Raw genomic sequence first — 24899 nt, 5'->3', positions numbered from 1 at the left:
CGGGGACACGGCAGTGGCTGAAACAGGAGAGGGATCACTCCGGGTAGCGGATGGGGGGGATACAGGCCCCAGACAGCGACATAGGGCAAGTGTTACAGAGGTATATTATCTTTAGTGATGTGAGCGAGGAGGGTCACTTCTTCATCACTTACTTAAAATCACTGTTTTTCTGAGTTGGAAGAACACATATATTTTGGTGAAGTATCACGGTTAGGAAAAATTCTGAATCATAATGGCTCATTGGTACTAATGTGGTCCTCAGAGGTCAGTAAAATAATCTAAACTTGAGAAAAATTTGTGTTGCCAGACATGTAAAAAACAAGTGTGGATGCTCAAACACACAATTAAATTAAATATTTAAAAATAAGCAAAATTTCAATTTTTGATGAAAAGATGTGAGCTGTAAAATCTCAACATTACATGCAACAACGTTCAAACCTGTCCCAAATCATTCCTAATTCACCCTTCCTTTCCTTTTAAGTACACATGAGTAAAATACAAAGTGTTTTAAAATAATAAAAAAATAAGAGACCACTTAAAAATTATGAGTTTCTTTGATTTTACCAAATTGGAAACCTCTGGAATACAATCAAGAGAAAGATGGATGACCACAAGCCATCAAACCAAGCTGAACTGCTTGAATGTTTGCACCAGGAGTGACATAAAGTTATCCAAAAGCAGTGTGTAAGACTGGTGGAGGAAAGCATGCCAAGATGCATTAAAACTGTGATTGAAAACCAATGTTATCCAGTGTTAACCAGTGTTAATATTGATTTCTGAACTTTTAAAACTTTATGAATATGAACTTGTTCTCACAGAGCTGTACATCCATCAAATATTCACTTGTAATCTCTTGCAAAGATATTGAATTAACAAAAAATATAAAAGCCTAAAGAATATTCTAAAAATGTATTGATATTCTACAAAGTACAAAAAAATGACAGTCTGGAAAAACCCAAAACAAAAAGGGTCAATATTTATTGTGAGGAGGCTGTAGAATTCAAGACCTGAAACTAAAGAAAATGTACCAGTGCACTAGTGTGTAATAACAAAAGTCCAGTGTACAACCAGCATCACTAAAGTAAAAAACTTCAAATAAGTTAATTCAGCTGTGTGTTTGGTCAGATGAACATACAAAAATTATATATATATATATTCAAAATCTTGAGACACTGCCTATTTCTCAACAGATATCACCCCTGTCTGTGAAGTATGGTGGTGGCAGCATCATTTGGGGAGGCCTTTTTTCTTTGGAAACTGGACATCTTGGTAAAGAATGGTTAGATGCTGCAAAATTCTGGGAGATAGGGAGATACTGCCATCCAACATAAATAAACTGCTTCCAAATAAAGAGATAGAAACATATTTTAATGGATTTACAGCTGCTACTGCGGCAAAATGTGTTTCTACAAACTATGGTTTAAAAGGTTTGAATACTGATCAGTATTGTTTAGATATTTTAAGTAGTAAAATGAACCCTAAAATAAACCTTGCATGATGCCACATTAGGTGGGATGCTGCCATGCTTTACTTCAGTGTGCAGATTTTTTTTCTATTTTTTATTTTTCTTGTTTAATTGGCTAATAAACATATATTCTGAAGGACAGCCTGTATGTGTATGTACTCAGGGTCTGAAAGGGTTAAAAAAGTCAGTTATTAATGCAACACATTTATGCAAGAAAGTACACTTTAAAGTCTAAGCAAAAGGCAATGATCCTACTGTAGCTTATTTTATTTTTTTTATAATATATACAATATACTTAAAAGACCAGCATTGACTATATGTATAATGTATGTAGTATGATATGTATAATAAGGTTTGATATGTATAATGAGTGCAGTAAGAGTATACAGTGTGTGTGTGTGTGTGTGTGTGTGTGTGTGTGTGTGTGTGTGTGTGTGTGTGTGTGTTTGTGTGTGTGAACAGCAGTAGTAGTTAGTAGGAGGAAGTTATACATGCGCAGCTCTGGCTGTGTTTTTCCTGCTGCAGCGCTCCATTTGCTCACACGCACCGGATGAACTTGACAGTTTGAACGGGAAACGATTTCACGCAGTTAAATCGGTGAAATCCCCCCGCGGAAGAACTCCACCGCTCCTGTAAGCACCGCACACACTCCGCTGTACTCGCCGATACCGCCACTCTCCGCGCGCGAGGGAATCAAGAGAGCGCGAGCGGCAGGTCGGCGGTGCGGTGTATCTGAAGAACAGCGCGGGGTTCAGCGGTGCGGGACTGTTCCGTTAACTGCAGCTCAGACATGTCGGAACCGGGAGGCAAGCGGCTGAAAAGCAGCGTCCCCGTCTGTAGAGCTCACCGCGGTTCTGCCGCGAGCAGAGCCCGGCACAACCTGCCGCCTGCGGTGGAGGAAGCGCTGTGTGGAGTCTCCAGCTTGCTCATGGAGTTATCTTACCGTCTCCACGCGCTGGTAAGAGGAGACAGGACCCATACACCAGCTCTCTGCTCTCACACCTCCTCACACCCAGTTCATCACACACTCCTGCACCCAGTCCATCACACACTCCTGCACCTATAGTCCATCACACACTCCTGCACCTATAGTCCATCACACACTCCTGCACCCAGTTCAACACACACTCCTGCACCTATAGTCCATCACACACTTCTGCACCTATTGTCAATCACACACTTCTGCACTTATAGTCTATCACACACTCCTGCAACTATTGTCCATCACACACTCCTGCACCCAGTCCATCACACACTCCTGCACCTATAGTCCATCACACACTCCTGCACCTATAGTCCATCACACACTCCTGCACCTATAGTCCATCACACACTCCTGCACCCAGTCCATCACACACTCCTGCAACTATTGTCCATCACACACTCCTGCACCCAGTCCATCACACACTCCTGCACCTATAGTCCATCACACACTCCTGCACTTTTAGTCCATCACACACTCCTGCACATATAGTCCATCACACACTCCTGCACTTTTAGTCCATCACACACTCCTGCACTTTTAGTGTATCACACACTCCTGTACCTATAGTCCATCACACACTCCTGCACCTATAGTCCATCACACACTCCTGCACCTATATTCAATCACACACTCCTGCACTTTTAGTCTATCACACACTCCTGCACCTATAGTCAATCACACACTCCTGCACCTATATTCAATCACACACTCCTGCACTTATAGTCCATCACACACTCCTTACCGTCTCCAAGCACTGGTAAGAGGAGACAGGACCCATACACCAACTTTCTGCTCTCATACCTCCTCACACCCAGTTTATCACACACTCCTGCACCCAGTCCATCACACACTCCTGCACCTATAGTCCATTACACACTCCTTACCATCTCCAAGCGCTGGAAAGAGGAGACAGGACCCATACACCAACTCTCTGCTCTCATACCTCCTTACACCCAGTTAATCACACACTTCTGCACCCAGTACATCACACACTCCTGCACCTTTAGTCCATCACACACTCCTGCACTTTTAGTCCATCACACACTCCTACACCTATAGTCCATCACACACTCCTTACCATCTCCAAGCGCTGGAAAGAGGAGACAGGACCCATACACCAACTCTCTGCTCTCATACCTCCTTACACCCAGTTAATCACACACTTCTGTAGCCAGTACATCACTCACTCCTGCACCTATAGTCCATCACACACTCCTGCACTTTTAGTCCATCACACACTCCTGCACCTATAGTCCATCACACACTCCTGCACTTTTAGTCTATCACACAGTTCTGCACCTATAGTCAATCACAAACTCCTGCACCTATAATCAATCACACACTCCTGCACCTATATTCAATCACACACTCCTGCACTTTTAGTCCATCACACACTCCTGCACCTATAGTCCATCACACACTCCTGCACTTTTAGTCTATCACACAGTCCTGCACCTATAGTCAATCACAAACTCCTGCACCTATAGTCAATCACACACTCCTGCACCTATAGTCAATCACAAACTCCTGCACCTATAGCCAATCACACACTCCTGCACTTATAGTCCATCACGCACTCCTTACCGTCTCCAAGCACTGGTAAGAGGAGACAGGACCCATACACCAACTTTCTGCTCTCATACCTCCTCACACCCAGTTTATCACACACTCCTGCACCCAGTCCATCACACACTCCTGCACCTGTAGTCAATCACACACTCCTGCATCTATAGTCCATCACACACTCCTGCACCTATAGTCCATCACACACTCCTGCACCTATAGTCCACCACACACTCCTGTATATAGTCCATCACACACTCCTGCACACCCAGTCCATCACACACTCCTGCACACCCAGTCCATCACACACTCCTGCACACCCAGTCCATCACACACTCCTGCACACCCAGTCCATCACACACTCCTGCACCTATAGTCCATCACACATTCCTACAGCTATAGTCCATCACACACTCCTGCACCTATAATCCATCACACACTCCTGCACCTATAAGAGATAGGTACATTTCCTTACATGTACACAAGCAAATGTAAAAGTGCAAAATTGCCACATCCAGTCCAACTGCACATGTTTACCCTCTCAGAGTTTAATAACTCCTGGCACTGACTAAGAAAGGCTGATTTGAAGTAATAAAAAGGAGGTCAATACGCTAGCTTAACAATGGCAGGATAAAGATTAGACATGTGACCAAAAAAAACAGACAAGGTACACACTGCTGAACAATATTTAACAGAAAAATAATCATTAGCATGCAGAAGATTAAATCAGGATATGAAATAAATACTAGATAAGAAGCAGTATAAAATAGAGTATGTGGATTTGCAACTATGAGAAAAAACAGAAGATTACATACTATTAGGCCGTTTTACATTATGGTACAGAGCATTAATCAACATTTACATCATGTAGAGGTGCATTTAGTTCTAGGTTTGTTCATTTCCCTTTGAAGTGTGAGAAGGCCCAGCAACATTGTACATGATAACCCCTTTCCACAGCAATCATTTAATTTTAGACAGGGTTTAACATTTAAATTTCATTTCATCGAAAAATACGTAAAAAAAAAAAAAAAAAAAAAAAAAATTAAGCTAGAATAAGGGATTTGTTTTGGAAAACAATTTCTTTTAATATTATATATCCCAGTAGCATAATAATAAATCAGATGATCTCACTATAAAAAAGAAAATAAATATTTTAAAATACATAAATGAAAGTATAAATACTGGGCCAGTCATTTGGAATGACTGAAGCTTTGAAACTAAGTGAATTCATTAAATGGTCTCCTACCAGCCTGTTTAACTGAGCTAGATATACCAGAACAGCGGACAAAGAAAAGACAAGGACGACTTCCTCGCTTCTGCAAAGTCACCTACTTAAATATTACACAGTCTGTATTTTAATGAGTTTTGCATCAGTTATAATTTATTGAGTTTTCATCCTAATATTGTTTCTACTGCCAGTGTTATGAGCACTTCCTTGTTTGGCCTACAGGGGCCCTAAGCTCTAAACTATACCATACATTGAATAACCTTGATTATTCTTGATAATCAAAATTAAGTATCTACAATACCAAATTACAAAGTAATCGTAGTGCTAGTTTAAAAAAATCACTCCTGTGTTCATTATGTGCCACATTAAATATTAGTTGTATAAAATGTAAGCGAATATTAAGCTCAACTAAGGAAGCTGGAGCAGATGTTTTCGTTGCAGTGGCACAGACATTCAACATTTCATAATGAATTAATGAAGGCATGTTAAGTCAAATGGCTTTCAGAAATGCTTCAAAATGGTCTACAAAAATGAATACAAATAATAAAAATTAGGTTTTTATTTCTTTCTTTCCTATAAAAATGCCACTTTAGAGGTAGTGACAGTAAGATGTTATGGTACTGTCCTCTGTTCAGAATTGAACGGAATAAATTGTGGGTATTGTATATTTCAGGCCAAGATTTTTGAGCAAGATGACCTGGCTTTGCCACGTGTGGCTGCATATTTCTATCTGGAGTCCACAAGAGAGCAGGAGCAGGCGGAAGCCATGCTACACTACCTGTCCGAGCGTGGAGGACAATACTGCAGCAAAGATATCCAGGTAAACCTTGCTGTCTATGCCCAGCATATCATGTGCTGTAGTGTTACTGTGAAATATGGTGAATAAAGATGTTTCTTGTCTTCTTTATAAAATAATAGTAGAATGCCCCTTTTCAGGTTTTGATTCTTCACTTTTTATCACTTTTTCGGTCTCACTGTTAGGAAACAAAAGTTTTCACAGATCTGCAGGATTATTTTACTGCCCACAGTTACTGCCAACATTGTATCCTCATCATATTACCTCTGTACCTTTAAAAATATTTTTTGGAGGGGCTCTTGACTGGATAGGCCAGCAGTTTAGGAGGAAAAGGGGTCAGAGAGAGAGAGGAGGATAAACCCCTGTGGGCTTTGCAGGGATCTCTTCTCTAATGCCTGTCAGGGTATACGTTTTCCCTGAGTTCCGGAAAATTGGGGAGATTAATGTGAAAGCGGAAGGACAGTGCATTAATTGTAGTTCCAGATGTACACTATGGCACTGGCTCTGCTGCCACTTCAGCCTGGGTCCTCTCTTTTTTTCCAACCTCCTCCTCTTCCCTAGTTTTATGACTCATGTAAAATTGATCCGGAGTGAGGCTGGTGAGGGTCCATCAGCAGCAATTTGGAACACCTTGTTATCCGCTGATGCATGGAGAGACGAAGGCGTGAGTGAGTTTAAATGGAGCTGGTTGAGTTGCTTGATTGTGAAATTGTATGCATATAAAAAAATATATATTATTATTTTAGCCATACAGATATTTTTAATAAGTACATGCAATAGATTTAAATTGATAGTAAAAATGGTACAAATAGTATAAAAACACTATCATTTATAAAGTCTGAGATAAAGAAAAGTTTTATATTTGAATGCAATCAAGACAGTGGGATCTAAAATCAGAGATTGTGGATAGGGTTTAAACACAACATGAACCACTGACTGTCTCCAATCTTTACATAGAAACCAGTGATTAAAAATCAATACTGTTTTTTTAAGCGATACAGTATTGCTTGTCTATACATTCGCTGTTAGTTTTAAAATTAGTAGAACTACACATCTGAGCAGTTTGTGTGTGTGTGTGTGTGTGTGTGTGTGTGTGTGTGTGTGTGTGTGTGTGTGTGTGTGTGTGTGTGTGTGTGTGTGTGTGTGCTATGCAGAGACCAGGGACAGAGCAGGTGTGTGCGCTGCTCCCTGCCCTGGAACTCCTGCTGGGCCAGTGGAAGGAGGAGATGGCCATCATGGTGGAGCTGTCTCAGCTAGCACGTGAACATGGAGACCCCCACTCTGCCAGTGTCCTCAAGAGCCACTTCCTCCAGCCTCTCGCACCAAAGATCAAGCTGCTAGGTGACCTCTTGACCAATGCTCGAAGACTGGGCTGCACCAGTGATGGTGCTGGAGGATATGGAGAGTACCTCATTGACCAGCTCTATGAGGAGCTGGCCAGTGCCTAAATGTCCTGTAAAGCCCCTTGTTGATGCATTAATGGCCTGACTAGCAGTTATTTCCTATCAATACTTTCTGCACTGTTAGATCCCGTGCTCAGCCTGCATGGAGTGTGTTCTGTTTGTGGCATGAAAGAGATGATTTGTGGGTTTCTTGAATGGCGTGTTCTTGAAGCTTGGTATTACCTTTCCCCACAGCTGAAAAGTACTGAGCAAGTGGAAAATAATGTGAATTTCCCATATTGTCAAAAGAAGTGCTAAAAACACGGGAGAGATTATTAAAAATGAATGACTAAGAGAAATTTTGACAAGTTTGATATGTTTTTTAGTGACTATGAATGTGTTTTTGTAAAAACAAAAAGCCTGTAGAGTGGAACAAAACTTGCTGTTTTACATTAAGAAGTGCCCTATATGAAAAAAAATTATGCAGTATTTTATAGACAGAATTTGATTCATTGTTATATTTTTTGACTGACACTGATTAAATGTTTTGGTCTGGATTGTGTATTGGAGGTTTAGATTTTTAATCTCACACTCCACCTATTTTTTTAGAAGTATTTTTAATCATTTCTGTTGCTTTTAAAGCGTGTTTTGTGATGGGTTCTGCGTGTTTGTATTGTGTTTGTATGTGTGGAAGACAAGAGTTTCCTTCTTTGCACTGTTACTTTTCTTTGTGTTCATGTGTGTGTTTTATGTAGGATTTAAGCCATAAACCAATAAAATCTATTGAAACTGTTAAATTAAAGTCTCAAGTATGATTTAATAGTGGGGCAACAGTTTCTTAAACACCAGAGAGATAACTCTGTTAAGATTATTCCTTGTTAAAAAGGAGCTGTGAAAGCTGTGATTTTGTCACTTGTAAATGGGATTATAACCCAGGCCTCTCTCCCGGTGGCTCACTGGCTCATTACTGCCATCTGTTGGTGGACCCATGGCACTGTTGGCTTCTATTTCTGAGACAAACTAAATACAGTAGGCTAGTACATGTTATAAGTAGCCTATGAACCGAATGAACTCCTAAAATGAATTTCCCCTGTCAGAATTTTTTGATTTATTCATGTATTCTTTTCTTAGAGGTCTGACTAAAATAACTTTGTCTGTACTAATTAGACTTCTCAGCAAATATTAATCAGAGAAAAAAAGAAAGAAAGCTAAGATAGAATAGATATTCCAGTAGTGTAGATGATCTGTACTTATAGCAGACACTACAGTCAAAATATTTAACCTTGCTTTACGTGCCCACTTTTTGTAGCTGTGTAATGTATCGAATGTAATGTAATACTAAAGGATTTGCTGCTTCAGAGTCTCAGGGGTTGTTTGGAAGTGTGTGTTCCGGAATTAGAAAATAAAAACAGAATTAAATGGGTGGTGGAGTTTCAGTATTAGAATGATATATTAAAGCCAACTCAGTTTAAAACATTTTAGTATATATTAACTTATGTACTACATATAAATATAGACCATTTCACTGCATATATTGTGCGCTTCCATGCGCTTACATTATGTGTTTCTTAGAAGTCAGACTTACTAAGAAACACACACAGCATATTTTGGTTGCTTACAGGATTTGCTATGTAAAAAATATTATGAAAAAGTTTAATTTCTTTTCTTATTCATATTAATTCAAGTAAACCATAGACTAAATTTCAATCTCCAGGTATGTTTTAAGATTCTCAGCATTATTTTTCAGTCTTCCAATTCTTAAATTCTGAGTTTTTCAAATCTGACAAATTTTTCACTCTAACCTTTATTGTTGTCTTTAGTGTTCGTCCGGCACAAACGACCCCTTCCAGCCCCCCATCGCCTCGGCCAGGGCGTTTATTGGCCTGCGGTTCAGGCCAAGGCCACTCCCCACCCAGCTGCCGGCCCATATAAACTGGCCTTTTCGCCTCCTCAGCAACAAGTAGCTGCAGGCTGCACTGGGACAGGAGTTGGTGGAGCCCTACCTGCAACACTCACTCATTCCCTCTCTCTTGTCTTTCACTCACTGCAGACATTAAGAGTGTGTGTTTAAACAGGACAGAAACCTGACAGAAAGTGTCTGAGCGCATTGGAGGCTCTCTGGAGTGTTGGCTCAACTCCTACCTTATTTTACACACTTAAAAAAAGTTTCATCACTTTGGTTTTTTGGGGGGTCAGAAAAAAGAGAGATGGAGCTGTCGGATATCCCGTTCCCCATCCCGTCCGCGGACGACTTCTACGACGACCCGTGCTTCAACACCAACGACATGCATTTCTTCGAGGACCTTGACCCACGGCTCGTGCACGTGAGTCTGCTCAAACCGGACGAGCACGGCCACGCGGAGGACGAGCACGTGCGCGCGCCCAGTGGCCACCACCAGGCGGGCAGGTGTCTCCTGTGGGCGTGCAAGGCTTGCAAGAGGAAGACGACGAACGCGGACCGGCGGAAGGCCGCCACCATGCGGGAGAGGAGGCGCCTGAGCAAAGTGAACGACGCCTTCGAGACGCTGAAGCGATGCACGTCGGCCAACCCCAACCAGAGGCTGCCAAAGGTGGAGATCCTGAGAAACGCCATCAGCTACATCGAGTCCCTGCAAGCTCTGCTGCGCAGCCAGGAGGACTCCTACTACCCGGTCCTGGATCAGTACAGCGGGGACTCGGACGCGTCCAGCCCCAGGTCCAACTGCTCCGACGGCATGGTGAGGAATCTGAGATCTCTAAAGACTTTTACTGTCAGGAGCTGTCACTTTGATCAACTAAACCAGACTCTAGTGTCAACTCTTTTTTAGTTACTCTTTTGTTACTTTATATTACAATAATAATATTATTTAGACTATATTGCCTATAACTCTAAAATATTTTGTTTTGTTGATTCCATTTAATTGATGTATTTATATTTTCTTTCAGATGGATTTCAACGGCCTATCATGTCCATCTAGAAGAAGAAACAGCTATGACAGTTCCTACTTCAACGAGAGTCAAAACGGTAAGATACCACCCCAAATAAATAATCAAGCATGAAACGTCACGAGACATTTTATAATAATATATTCAAGTGAATCAACAACTACAAAAAATAACATCTGATTCTTTCTCATTTCTCCAGTAGATGTGCGGAGCAGTAAATCCACAGTAGTGTCCAGTCTGGACTGTCTCTCCAGCATCGTGGAGCGAATTTCCACGGAAGCGCCCGCATGTCAGCCGCTCGCGACGCACGAGCCGTCGGACTGCAGCAGCACCAGCAGCCCGCGTTCTCCGCACGATGCGCCCGCGCTCAGCGAGACGGTACCGAGCACTCCCTCCCCCGGGAACGCCGTGTACCAAGTCCTGTAGAACACACACACAGACATGCACACACTCATACATACATACACACACGCGCGCGCGGTGTACAGGAGCCTTCAGGACTGTGCTGTTCCTGTGCGGGAGAACAGAAGTGGGAGAACATAAATTTTTACCTTTATCCTTTCTTTCGTTCTCTTTTCTCACACTATCTTCATTTTAATTCATTTAGTCTTTCCTGGATCTTTATTTTTATTTTATTTTTTCTTTCCTTTATTTTCCTGGTTTCTTTTTCCTTTATTTCTTCCTTCCAAACTTTTCTTTCTTCGTTCTTTCCTGTATTTCCACACTTTTCTTTTTATTTATTGTCCTTCTGTTTTTAGTCCGATCTTTTTTCAGATGATATTCATTTAGGTTTTTCTTTCATTCTCTTCACTCTTTCTTTGTACTTTTATACATTCTTTCTTCATTATTGTATTTGTATTTATTTCTTGTTGTTCGGACTTTTTCTTTCTTTCTTTCTTTCTTTCTTTCTTTTTCTTGTCCTTTACTATTTTGTATCTTTTTATTCTATCTTTTTTCTGTAGAAAATATAAAATTCCATGGTATCGATGGCTCTGCCGAAGTCAGTTTCTTAAAACCTTTTATTTATATGATTGTCAGCTGCAATATTGTGACCATATCTTCCCTTGTTGAACCTCTTCTTTCTGTCTCCTTCATCTTTTACGATTTCCTGATTGTTCATGTGAGAAAACACTTCATCTATGAGAAGTAGAGGACCAGTTTTGTATATGTGTATATAAGAGCTGTTTTGTTAAAAGGAGAAGTGATCAAACTTTGTATTTAATGCTGCCTGTGTGAGGAGTTTGTTGTGTCCGACGTTTATATTTATACTTCTTCAGTGAGTGAATGTGGATTAATAAAGAAATACTTATTTATACACACACCTGCTCTCGTCTGATCTTTTTTTTAAAGGCTCTCATCTGTTTTTAACAATTTAATCATAACATATATATTTCAAAGAGCATTTACTTTAAATATTAATTTAAATTGTATTTTATTTTTATAAGCACAACTAAATGTCGCTTTAACTTAGTCAGTTTATTTGTTCGTCTTCATATATCTTTTTTTCTTATATTTAAATTAACTCCAAAACGTTCGAATAGTTTGACTAACATAAAATATTTGCCATTTAAAAAAAATGTTTTGTATTGCCGATTGTTATACCCAGCGTGTCATAAATAATTATATAAACAACGCATAACTATGCGTATATGCATAACCTAATGACAAATTAGTTCATTTCTAAACGAACTACTAAACGCAGCAGTATGATCCCACAGATTTACTAAATTATTTTTCAAATAAGTCTTCTTTTTATTTAACAAATTAAGTTAATGAACATGCAGTCAGGTTAAATTAGTCACAGTTGAATTTCTGCTTGTTACTGTATAAATATAAATATTATTAAATATAAATTAGTATAATGCAGTGCTATTGTGTAAAATTAAGTATATTTCGTTGTTAAAAAATAACAAAAATAATGTTTCGATTGAGTGTTTAGTCCTGTTACATATGTCTTTTTTAATCACTTAACTTTAAAATTACATTTCCATTAAGAGATAATACTAATAATAATAATAATAATTATTATTATTATTATTATTATTATTATTATTATTATTATTATTATTATTATTATTATTATTATTATTATTATTATTATTATTATTATCTATGTAAAATCTAAGCTGCCAGTCCTGCGGAAATAGTTGCAGCACCACCTTGTGTGAATGTAGCACAAAACACACACACAGTCTTTAGGTTTTTGAGCGGCTGAATTTTTTGCCGCACTGTGAAATTTTAACATTCATTTAAAAACGTGAGAACGCCAATCTCCAGTTATAATATATAAAGTGAAATTATAAAGTGAATTATATTTAATTATTTTTTGCTATCTGTATTTGTATCTGAAAACCATATTTGAGTACCATGCTTTTTTATTTAAAAAACTAGCTCGTAGTACCTACTGCTTTGTAAAATATATTATAATAATATACAATGCAATGAGGTTATTAGTAACAGTGGAATAATTGTATAATAAACATTTGTAGTGTAAACATTTACTGCATGTGAGTATACACAACAAAATTAAAAAATATTATAAATATATTATATTGGTTAGCGTGTGTTGTGTTATTGTTTTTTTAATTTTATACTGTATAATACATACTTCTACATGCTTCGCATGAAAAATGATGCAATGATGCAATATTTGAATATTTTTTAGGTAATCAAGGCGGATGTAGTAGGATATAAGAATGTCAGTCAGGTGAGAAAATTAAGCTAAACTTACTAACCAAATATTTTGACTAATATTCTGTATTTTAATAATCTTGAAGGAACTTGTGTTTAATATATAAAATAGCCATCTGCCTCTTTTTGAGCCCAGTAAATAAATTGCGTTTTTTCTTAGTTATATTTTAGCATTTGTCATTAACTGTTTCCTTAATAATGTTTTGTACATTTTTTAAATTTGTATCGAATATGGGAAAAAGCAACGTGATACACTCACTCCCTTACTTAACGTCGTTGATTAACTATTTCCTTTATATATCATTAGATGTATATTAAATTATTCCTTTTATAATCTAATAAGAAATAATAAGAACTAAACATTGAACTGATCTACTTACTAGATATTTTGCTGACGATTAAATGTAGAATCTGAATTGAGAACTGTGTCCGCTGGCCGCTAAACGGAGGTTTGTGTACCGCAACTGGATTCTCCCCTCATAATTCGTATTTTTAATATATAATAAACTCAACATTATTAGACTCAACATCACTGCATTACTGGAAAGACAAAAAAGTATTTTGCAAATCAAACGGCGATTGTCGTTTTTATCTTTAATACAAAATAAATTAAAACAATGATAAAGATGGTGAAAGGCTGTGTGTGTTATTGTGTTTGACCTTTTCGTGAATGGTCATTTCAACGATTAAAATGAGAAGCTGCAATATATTTTTTAATTTATAATAAGGAACGTGTCTTTAATTAAAACATGTGACAAACTTTATTCGGTGCTGTTTATTATTATTATATATTTTTTTACTATATTTTAATTTTTTACTGTGTCACATATCGCATTTATCATTATCATTTACCATGAGCATTTGAGTTTTTGAAATGCATTTGGTTGTAAATGTTTTAAACGTAAGGAAAAAAGTAATGTAAATAAATAGTTAAACCAGTTAGATGGTGCAGGCCTGTATATTTACTTTATTCAGGCATCTCTGAGAGAATCCACGGATCGTCACCGCATATTGATATTTGTCCACATTTACAAATTTTTAACACATCAACACACAATCGTTGTGCTTGGGACAATTAGGCTCTTGGCTATTCCCATCCAATTGTAGTGCAGGGGGCGGGGCTTATAGGAATACAGGTAGAGTGATTCATTTCTGAGAGATTAATCAGGTAGACTTGGATAAAGATAAGAAAGTAACCGTGAATGACAGAACTAAAAACACTTTTATTGATGTTTGGGCTAAATAACAACAGACTTACTGACAACGGCTTTAAAGGTAACACTTTATTTACATGGAAAAAAGGAAATGAGAACCAAACAGCAGTCCAAGACGAGAAAGCGTGAGTGTGGATCTTTGCCAACGTGCAGGTACAGAGACCTGCAGAGCACTGAGCAGATCTACAGCTAGTAAATATGGCGATATCACTATGACTTGAGTTTCGTCTCCGTGCCGTGGGCCTTGGAGGTGGGTGCTTACTTTCTGCGGCGAGCTGCGGCTCCCTTCTTGCTACTGTAATGGGACAAAAAGTCGAGAATGGCCACGTGAGACAGTCTCGTACGACTTTTGCTGTACGACTATAACAAACAGGGGGTTTCATTGCAGTCTTTTGGGACCCTTATCCAGTACACGGTTTTCTTTTGTTCCTAACAGGCCTCAGTCTTTGCAGGAACACTTCCCTGAAATTTGTTTTTCATCTTTAGGATTGTAGCTGATTGGCCAAGGCATGTTTGGAGCTTATTTAAGGTTGCAGTGGAGCCATAGGACTAACGAACAAGAATTTTGGACGACAAAAACAAACTTACAGCAGTATTTGTCTTACAGCTCCAGTGCAAAACTAAAAAAAAGCAAATGCTGGACACTTAACATGCCTTGGGCATTGCTACATTTGTTGTGAATGCATATTATTACATGACTGAAGTGTGTTTGCTGGAACTGAATAGAAAAGTGTACTTTTGAGCTCCCCAAATACTGGTTAAAACCCCTCGAATTAGGCATCGTGCTACCCAATACAAATCAAAAACTGGCATGACTTACCTTTGTGAATGAAGTCAGGCAATTGAGGTCTAACTACTCAATTCAGGACTGGTAGAAATTTGCATGCTCTGATTGTATGGCATTTTTTCACTAAAAGCTACCATTTGTAGGTTGAATGTGATTTTCTTACAATAAAACTTACCATGCATGTCACCACAGTAAATGAATCATGAGGGGAGATGATTGATGTTTTAACAGCGATGATATGTTTGCCAAATATTACATTTGCAAGCAGTTTCTAGTTAGGATGGAATGGAATGGAATGGAAGGGGATGGAATGGAATGGGATGGAGAATCACAGATACCACTGTACTGAACTTACTGTTTCTGCAGTTCATCAATGCGGTTTCTAAAAGACTGAACCTGAAAACAACACATCAACACTTATTTAACAAACACGGACGCATTCACAGAGTGGGACCTTGATCTCACCTCAGTAAGTGCAGCTCTCTGTCCAAGGCGGATAAGAGGACCAAACACTGTAGTCTGTTGAACTCAGGTTAATTACTCTGACTACTTGCCTACTTGTGTTTTACTTAGTTGATGTGAAATCATAGAGTATTAGATTTCACATACGATTAGAAGCAGTACACAGTGTTTTAGCTTGCGATTACTGTTACTTTGCTGTGGTTAGATCACCTCCTGAACTGAAATTTGAGTCACCTGTTTTTTTTTTTTTTTCTTAAAAAACACCCTATAAAAATTAATCGGGTTATTTCACATGCTCCTGTGTTTTAGAAAAATAAAAGAAGAGAAATGTAATGGCATCCTTGTTTGCCAGTCACCCGTACTTCCTCTATGGAGCTTCTGCCCTGGGACTGTACTCAGCAGGCAGATACACAGATACACCATGCACAGCAGGGGGCACCCTGCCTTCTACTAAACCTGTAACAACTTACAATTTACTCAGCTCCTCCACTCTCTTACGCAGTGTTGTAACCTGGAGGAGATTGAAGTTGTGTTTACATGTATCTCAGTGTCTCAGAATGAAAGTTCTGAAGCAGCAGGACTTCGTAAAAGCAAATCTGACAACAATCTTTATAACGATTTGAGCCACATTTGATGAGCACACGTCTTGTGTACGATTGTCCACTTTAAATATTTCAGATGCTCACCTCATACTTCTGTCTCTTCAGTCTCTCCATGTGCTGGAACTTTTCAGCCTCCAGGGTCTTCATCCAATCGTGCAGTTCCTTGGCCTTTTCCCTAAAGCGCAAGAAACATGACACAGGTCAGTGAAGTCTACAGTCTGCCTCCATCTGCTGGCCAAATCTCATAATGAATAGAGGACTACTAACCTCAGCTTGTCCTCATTGAGATGGTCAATGTTGAGTGGCTTGCGTCTCTCAGCCAGGATCTTCTTCTTCTTCTCTCTCTCTGTCTGTTTCTTGCCTCTCTTGGAGTCAGCCTGGAATGCCACAAGTTATACCCGAAGCTAAGTGATCTAGCAATCTCACTTACATCTAATTACAGTTTTTCTTCGATTATCTACAATTTTTACCCAGTAGTTAATAATTTATGCCATGAGAATCAATTGAAAAATCAAAAGAAAAAAAAAACACCTTCTGCAGGTAACTGCTGTACTGGGAGCCCATGCTAGACAGAGCAGACTTCTTCTTGGCCTCCTCATCTGCCTTCTTCCTATCATCAGCCTCCTGCCTCTTCAGCCTCTCTTCCTGTTGAAGCCACCAACATAATGTCTCAGTATGCAGTAGTTTTGTACAAGATGGGCATTGATGAAACAGACTTTAGCAAGACTATGTGTCTGTGGGCACACGTACCTCACGTCTCGCCTGGCGCTCCTTGTCCTTCTCAGCCATGATCCTCTGCTGCTCTGCCCTCTCAGACCTACGCTTCTCCTGTTGATGATCACACGCAACACAACCACAGGCTTTACTGCTCCTGTCCCCTCCTTATACAGCTTTCAATTACCCAACTTTTCCTCAGGCACATTTACTTACAATTCTCTCCTTGAGAGCGATCAGCTCCTCCTCCTCCTTCTTTCTGTGCTCGAAGTGAGCATCGATCAGGGCCTGCAGCTCAATGAGGTCCTTGTTCTGACGCTTCTTCTGGATGTCCTGTGTGGCAGAAACAAAGACAGGTGAGCTTTGACTAATTATTCACTATGCTTACCCCAAACACCTTACTCCATGCACTATTAACATCAATGCTTACATCAAAGTCCACTTTGTCACCCTCTGGGATCTTGGGTGCACTGGGCCTTTAGTGAAAGTAAAAAAAATAAAATAAAGACAATTAGCAAAACTATAAAAAAAATATCAGATCAAATGTTAATACATACATATATAGAAGACAATTCAAGAAAAAATATTACAAACAACATTAGCTAGTTAACCGTTTGCGGTTTTTGGTGTTCGCAATGAAAGCTAAATGTGAACACAGTTACTTACTTGAACTTTGGCTTCTCCTCTGCAGATTAATGAAGAATGAAGAGGAAACAAGTACATATTACTGGGTTAGAAAGGCATTCATGGTAGTGAATGTATAGAAAAGTGGTATATCAAACCAAAACATAAATGTTGGTAGTAAACTGCTTAACAAATGAGTAAATGATGGTCAGAATATGAGTTATATGATGGTCAAACCATTAGGAAGCAAAAAAAAAAAAAAAAAAACAGGAAAAAAGAAAGAAAAAAGATGATGTTTCAAGACACACATTAATACATTATTAGACATTATATTAAAAGCATGTAAAGTAAAAAAGTAAAAAAAGCTATGATTTGAGGTAATTACATCTAAATTAATGCCTATTCTATTTATAACTTATGTAAGCACATATCCATAGTGCTTTGTTTAAATTGTATAAAAGTTACTCAAAGTGAAATGTTGCTAACATTAATTTGCCTTATGCCTTGATCTTTTTTTTTATTTAATCCCCACACCAGTCAATGTGTGTCCATTCTGGATTCCTCCAAAATGATGGCCTTGCCTGGTGGCTGAGTTAGCATCTGGTTCTCCCTCTTTCAGTGAGTTGTTCAGGCATGCCATGCAGAGGTGAGAGGCGTAGCATGGTGGGATGACTGTTAGTGGTTGTTAGCATTTAATATTCTTTCACCCTTTTCTTAAAGTATCCTATTGTAAAGACAGATTCTTTACATTTATAAGCTAAATTTTCTATATTTGATATACTATTTCTGCATTTTTGCTTTTCTCTCACTAGATTATGGTCAATTCCCGCAGTGCTCCTTGCTCCAAAAGAACGTTTTGACCAGGAGGAACTGTTGTGCACACATTCTCCAACAGAGGGAGACTACAGACAGCTAAGACAAGGGACTACAACGTCCTTCTAACATACAAAAGGTTGTATATATGTGTAATCAACATACCTTCCTCTTCAATGACCTCTGCATGCAGCAAGCGATGAAAGCAAAAGCAGAATAGACAACATTAGCAACAGCACTTTAGCCGTATGTCCATCAGATTACATTTAAACTCTATGGTGTCAGAATTCAGACATCCAGTACACGTTCTATCAAACTGAAGACATAAACTTTTACTTAAAATTTTACTTTTAGGTAGTGTACTGGAAAACAATCATTTGATTGTATAGGACATAAATACATGATACAGTCTCTTAGTTGTAAATGCTTTCTTACTGTATACAAATTAACTTTCTTTTATATCTTACTTTGAGATGGACATGCAGATCCTTAAATGGGGTAGTAAATTATAACTTTACGAAATGGCATGTAGATGGCAGATGGCCTGCTAAATTAGCTTTTTAAATCATTTTATGATCCCCAAGTAAGGATAAACAAAGTGAAAGAACAGAACATTAACTGACTGTCATTATTGTGATTGATTGTATACATGAGCAGTTCACAATTTATTACACTGCGATACATTTATTCGGTTCTATGAAGCATTGTAATCCAGTGTTTTTCAACCCTGGACCTGGAGACCCACTGTCACATACCTTTTAGTGTTTTCCCTGCACCCAAATGATTATTAAATTAATGAGGGTGTGTCCAAACAAAAAAGTTAAAATGTGCAGAACTGGGTAAGTCCACGACCAGGGTGGAGGAGAAACACTGTTCTAATCAATATAGAGGAAGTTAGTCTAGGTTTTGAAAATAAAAATCCACCCTGTGAGTGGCTGGGGTGGATTTTCACTTTCTTAACCTGGATTACATACATATTGAGAGCTTTATCTAATTCATGAACACAGGTAATAATATCCTGGCACAGAGAGGCTTAGCAGGCATGGCCTGGTAGCTATATTAAACACTGTGCATTGTAAGCATAAAGGGGCGGGGGTAGGTAGAGGCAGTTATACATGACACAGCACCCTATACGACTCTAAAAGCTATAAAGGTAAGAAGAGGAGGTTATGTCTGATTGTGGAAGTTAAGGGAAGTCGGGGTTAAGGGGTATCTTTATTAGTCCACTATTTGTAATAGGGTGGAGCGCACTGCTACTTTATGGAGAAGGATGAGAGAATATTCCATGCCACATACCTTCCACCACAGGCTCTGGTTCAGGTTCTGGTTCAGGTTCTGGTTCTGGTTCTGGAGCTACTGGCTCAGGTTCTGGCTCTGGCTCTGGTTCAGGCTCAGGCTCAGCCTCAGGCTCAGGCTCTGGTTCTGGGGCCGCCTCAGGCGCCACCTCTACATCTACTATCTCGTCGACTATACACGTGCAAGGGAGTGGGTTTGAGGAAAGGAGGGTTATGGTGAGAGAGGTTAGTAGATGCATGAAAAGGCATGGGATTATTTGGTTTTGGAGGAAGAGACTGGTTATTGGTTGGCTGGCTGATAATGGTAATATAATGCAAGGCCAGTAGGTGGCACTGTCAAAGGAAAGGTAGTACATGGTGCAGGGGTGGGGCAGCAATTACAGTGACCTGTTAATAATGGTTGATGCATAAATAGGGACCTAAAAATCACTTTTAATTAATGTCATTTTAATAGTTACAACATCAGTGTTACTATTGTTATTGGTATTAATTATGGCACAGCATTGTTTATTGGTTGATGTTGGTTTTAGTCAACCTAGCACTGTATTTTGGTAGTTTCAGTATATAGTATTTTGCTATTTATTCTGTCAAGCTACACAGAAAGTGAGTTGTTTTCTTAACAATGCAACCAAAGCTAGGCATGTGCTTGCAGTTAAAATGATGTAAGGAAATGAGAAAGTGAGGATCAGTAAGCTGATGGTGTGAATGCCAAGATTCAAATGATTTATGGGTCCATAAATGACAGCTAATAGGGTTAAAACATAGGAAAAAGAGCAATATAGTTAAAAACATGCAAGAACACATATACAGCATCTCTAGTGGTAAAAGAAACATCTAGAATTACATAGATTCCAAGTGTTCTTGGCGAAAATGCAGCATTAGAGAATTAGTACTGACGGCAATAAAATGCCATCTAATATAATGTTGTATTTTACCTTCATCGCCGACTTCATTTATAATTTGGAAAAAGAAAGCAGTAGATCAGCAGAATTACTTAATGTACCAAACTGTGCCCAAATCCGAGATCTGTGCACAGCTTGGTAGTCATGCCAAGCATACACTGTAAATTCCTCCATAGCTGATAATTTGGCCGGTTCATTCAAACACCAAGTTGAATCAGTTCAAGTTTAAATAAGTCTGCATTTGTCAAGCCATGGAGTATGCATGAGTATGCACTTTTAATACAAAGTTGCAGGGATTGTTGCAAACAGGTTTATTTATATCATTAAAGTAAAGTGAAATGGTTCACAGTTTAGGTTAGTATATAGAAATGAATTGTCTTTCTGCTGGCAACAATGCTTGCAACCATGCATAAGTAAGGAACTGTACATTCCTAGTTCAGTTGACAATAAAGAAGCATCATTCATCCAACAGTGTAAAATTAACACAAAATGAAAAAGAAAACCTCTGAAACGTCCATATGCAGCTGAAGCCAATTTGTGGTATGGGGTATTTATTTTTTAATAAGAGATTTAAGCTGATATTTATACAATTTGACTGATTGTAATCATTAGAGTGTGGGAAGAATACAGACATTAACTGAATTAGTATAAAAAACATTTAAACTAAATTTACTGGCATTAATTTTTTAGCAAATAATTAAAAACAAATTTAAATTATTATATGTAAAAAGTAGCAGTACTCACCCTGCTGCTCACTGGGGAAAAATCAGAGGAAAACAATATGTAAGTAAAATATTTAAACACTAGTTACATTTTTAAGATGCAAGAGTATAATGGTAGTATCTATAATCCAAAATTGTGAGGTGAAAGATACTTACACGTCTTCTGTGTCAGACATGATGATAGTGGACTTTGTGACTATATAAAAGAAATATTTGAAAAAAGAGATTAGATACTTTTGCTAAACCCACACAGAGTCCACAGAATAGCTTACTTGCAGATACTTAGTCTATATATAGCAGCTTCCTTGTAACATTACATGCAGCCATAAAAAGGTCTCCTCCCCAACCAAATAGACCCCGCCCTTTACCACTAACCCAAGCCTACATTTGTAAGCTAATTTTCTGCCCAAATGGCTGCATTTAACAATGATAAGATAAGCACAAGAAACACTTTTTAAACCTGCAACAGGGTTTCAAGCACTTCCCCGCTGGGTTTTAATAATCACTGAGAAAGAAAGTCATGAAAGTAGATGAACAGCTATATAAATTTTCTGAAACTCAAGCTGTGCTGGGCTGTAAGTGAGAAGGCCCCACACATGGTTTTACAGCATGTTCTTTTTTGACTCTGACAGATTAATGGGCTTGTCAGAAATCCAGGTTCCACTGTAAAGGTCAGAAGTTAAGCACCTTTCATCACTAATGCACCACTTAATGGTGAAAACTGTTGCTTTTTAGCAAAAAAAAAAGATCAATCGAAAATAGTTTATTACTTTTGGCGTCTCTTTTTTTAAACAGTGCTTTAAAGCAGATTTTCTGGCATAGGCCAGAACCAAGAATTTAAGAACTCAATTGGTTCTTTAAGTTGTCATATATCTTTATAAAACAATTACCTTTACTCAAGAACTCATAAATATAATTGCTATTCTTTGCATAATCTGTCAAAATCAATTCTGGACTTTAATACAGAAAAGAATCACAAATATTCCGAGGCACTGAGACGCTGAGATTTGCTGGATGTAGGTATTCTGTCTGAAGACAGCTGCAAGCGTCTTCCTGACATGATTCAGGATCCAGTTTCCAGCTCCAAGATCAAGTTCATTCTCTTGGAATAGTAGCTGTAACACTAACTTCATTGCCTTATCTGGTCATTTCATACACAGAGACATTTTTGACCAGTGGTTTTATGGTTTTATCTGACATTTGTGCCATTTATTGTTCATTTGTCAAACCTATTTATATCTAATCCTGTTTAAACTTGAACTCTGTTATGTTTCTGTTTACGGACTGATCTGAGTCTTACACACTTGATTTCTTAAAAACATTAATGCAATTTTACTGTTTAGGCATCCTAATGAAAATCTTCTTGATTATCTGGGGTGCTTGTCTGACGCTTACCATCGAATCACTGCTCTGCTCTGAAAACCGTTTAACTGACATTCTCAAAAATAATTAACAGACAAAACCTCTAAAGATATTCCATGCATGTACTCTGTTAAGCCTTAAGGTCCCTGTGGTAAGCCTAACAACCATCACTGAGCAGGCCTAGGATGTCAGAGATGCTGGCAAGTTATTGTGTTGGTTCTAAGAGCATAGAGCATAGAGTAAGCTTAGAGCATAGAGTAAGCTTTGAGACGTCTGTAGAAGAAGCCAACCATAGTGACCTGCCTGAACCTGGCCTGATTTACAGTGATTTACACCGATTAATCAATTACTGTGACATGAGTTACTGTTACATTAGCAACTGCAACTGATCCTGCGCACTCGCACACACTCAAATTTACTCATTCACTTTTGGTCTTAGTGACCTTAGGGCACTAGAATGTAACCTTAGGGTACCGCCTTCTTTTTTAGCTTTGTAAATCAATGACTGACAGCAACTTCGAGGCTACTGTTTCCTCCTTGAGAGTCGTCTTTAACCCCTTATGCTCTGTGACTCTTATTGCACTCTAAGGATTTCTGTACAGTAACTACATGGAAAGCCATGCATATTGGTTTGTTCCCGAGTTGTTTCTAAAGTATATAGAAACCAGTGTGTAAAAAAGCAAGGGACCACCGGTGGTTCACAACAGTGGCCTGTTTAATATAAAAAAACAGGCTAATATCTCCATCCTTTTGAGGAGAACATCTCAGCAAACTTCAAAGAGATGATGTATAATTTGCTCTTATTCTAGAGTGTCCAGAGTGTTACTGTGGACTGTCCCCTGCTTTAAAGCATAAACATGGCTATGCTTTCTGTATATATCTGTATATTCATGTATATTATACTAAAATAAAAATGTCTGCACTTATTGCTTTCTTTCTTTAATTCATTCTTACATTCATTCACTCACACGCACACACACACACACACTCATACACACACACCTAGCCCCTCTATGCCTCCTATTATCATTGTCCCTTTCTATATCTTGTCACTCACTGTCTTACCTCAGAAAGCTGAAGGAAGTGAGCTCCCTGGAGATGGAGACTGGCTGTAAAGTTCTGCAAACATCCAGGGCCGATTATGTCCTTCTGTTATAGTGACACTTGATCTGCGAAGGCCTGCCATTGGCCAAGTTGGCCCCGTGGGCAGGGCAAAAGAGGCCAAGTCCAGGTCCTGGCCTAGGCACTGAATAAGGAGATGGATGGATTGAGGGAATGTGGAGGGAGGCACAAGTTTGGAATGGAGACAGCATCGCTATATTTGCTATTGCATTAGGCAAGCAAAACCAAGGCTGCGTATGAAAGGGAGTGGGAGAGGTGCTTGAAACATGGAGGCTCCAGGCATCCAGGGGGGTCATCAGAGGCTTAGTATTGGGTGTTTCCTGAAGGAAAGAGATTGCAAACGCACAGATGGCATGCGTTCAAAATTGGAGGGCGAGAATTCATGCCACAAGAGGTATTACGTAACTCATCTGGCCTCATATAAATTCAGATGCCTTGTCAGATGTAATGAATTGTACTCAGATAACACCACAGGGGTATGCTGTGGGTTGTTTGAAATTAGTATGAGTAATTTAGTCATTAAAAAGCACTTCAGTTCTTGTTCTTTAGAGTGTGTCTAATAAGTTAACCCTGTTAACTTATTTAAACTCTTATTTAAAAAATATTTCTTTTTAAATTCAGTAATAAAGCTAATACACTATGGTTCAGTTTTCCTGACAGGGATTACGCCTAGTAATATAATATATTTTCCTTTCAATGGAAAATCTCCATTTAAAAGAAATCTGGGTTAATTGCTCCTTTAAGAATTATGATTTTGGCCACCTCTCCCAAATGCACCTCCAATTTCTGACACAGTTGCACAAATATGCAAATACAGCTTGTCTAGTCCCTTTGGACAAGTACTACCAATAGATTAGGACTCTCTAAAGCAGATATATATATAAACCCGTTGGCACCATGCCAAGTAGCAGGCACGGTCTGGAGGGGTATAAAGCTCCGCAGCATTGAGCTGTGGATCAGTGCAACTGTGTTCTCTGGAATGATGGTGCTCCAGGATAAGCTAAAGTGGTGATCATCTAGTTTTGTGACTGCATTTACACTTTTTTCACTGAATGCAATCGAATTCTCACAACCATGCCCCACAATCAACATTCTTGGACAGTAGAGATCTAACAAAACAACAACAAAAGCAGGATCCTTGATTTTGAAAGTAACAACAAAATGCGTGTGTCCCAATACTTTTGTCCACATAGTGTAAAATATGTGTAATGTATTTTTTTTTTTGAAGAGGGAATTAAAATATAG

General features: G+C 38.6%; 3 protein-coding genes across 8 annotated transcripts; 2 read left to right on the top strand and 1 right to left on the bottom strand.

Moving 5' to 3' along the window:
- Positions 1–1912: 1912 nt before the first annotated feature.
- zgc:172145 (Ferritin light chain, oocyte isoform-like) lies at positions 1913–7855 on the top strand. Its single transcript, XM_022672134.2, has 3 exons — positions 1913–2423; positions 5915–6061; positions 7192–7855. Exons 1-3 carry the CDS (start codon positions 2256–2258, stop codon positions 7483–7485), a joined length of 609 nt encoding a protein of 202 aa, XP_022527855.1. The 5' UTR covers positions 1913–2255; the 3' UTR covers positions 7486–7855.
- A 1508-nt stretch (positions 7856–9363) lies between these two features.
- On the top strand, positions 9364–11665 carry myod1 (myogenic differentiation 1). 2 transcript variants are annotated; one of them, XM_007228103.4, is made up of 3 exons: positions 9364–10136; positions 10345–10423; positions 10547–11665. In XM_007228103.4, exons 1-3 carry the CDS (start codon positions 9627–9629, stop codon positions 10768–10770), a joined length of 813 nt encoding a protein of 270 aa, XP_007228165.2. In that variant the 5' UTR covers positions 9364–9626; the 3' UTR covers positions 10771–11665. The 2 variants fall into 2 exon arrangements, with proteins under 2 accessions (XP_007228165.2, XP_007228164.2); XM_007228102.4 differs by having other exon boundaries at positions 10544–11665.
- Positions 11666–14303: 2638 nt separating this feature from the next.
- tnnt3a (troponin T type 3a (skeletal, fast)) lies at positions 14304–23674 on the bottom strand. Of its 5 annotated transcripts, XM_007228099.4 has the most exons (14): positions 23598–23658; positions 21327–21366; positions 21193–21203; positions 19548–19718; positions 18417–18434; positions 17481–17499; positions 17245–17290; positions 17031–17147; positions 16851–16928; positions 16632–16745; positions 16368–16477; positions 16185–16275; positions 15969–16009; positions 14304–14544 (listed from the first exon to the last, which is right to left on the bottom strand). In XM_007228099.4, exons 2-14 carry the CDS (start codon positions 21344–21346, stop codon positions 14508–14510), a joined length of 873 nt encoding a protein of 290 aa, XP_007228161.3. In that variant the 5' UTR covers positions 21347–21366; positions 23598–23658; the 3' UTR covers positions 14304–14507. The 5 variants fall into 5 exon arrangements, with proteins under 5 accessions (XP_007228161.3, XP_049330658.1, XP_049330657.1 ...); XM_049474701.1 differs by lacking the exons at positions 18417–18434; positions 19548–19718 and having other exon boundaries at positions 23598–23674; XM_049474700.1 differs by lacking the exons at positions 21193–21203; positions 21327–21366; positions 23598–23658 and having other exon boundaries at positions 19548–19800.
- Positions 23675–24899: the final 1225 nt, after the last annotated feature.

The sequence above is a fragment of the Astyanax mexicanus genome, chromosome 2, assembly GCF_023375975.1.
Source record: "Astyanax mexicanus isolate ESR-SI-001 chromosome 2, AstMex3_surface, whole genome shotgun sequence".
NCBI classification, from domain to species: Eukaryota; Metazoa; Chordata; class Actinopteri; order Characiformes; family Acestrorhamphidae; genus Astyanax; species Astyanax mexicanus.
The sequence above is the reverse complement of the archived record's forward strand: the minus strand, read 5'-3'. Positions and strand labels throughout refer to the sequence as shown.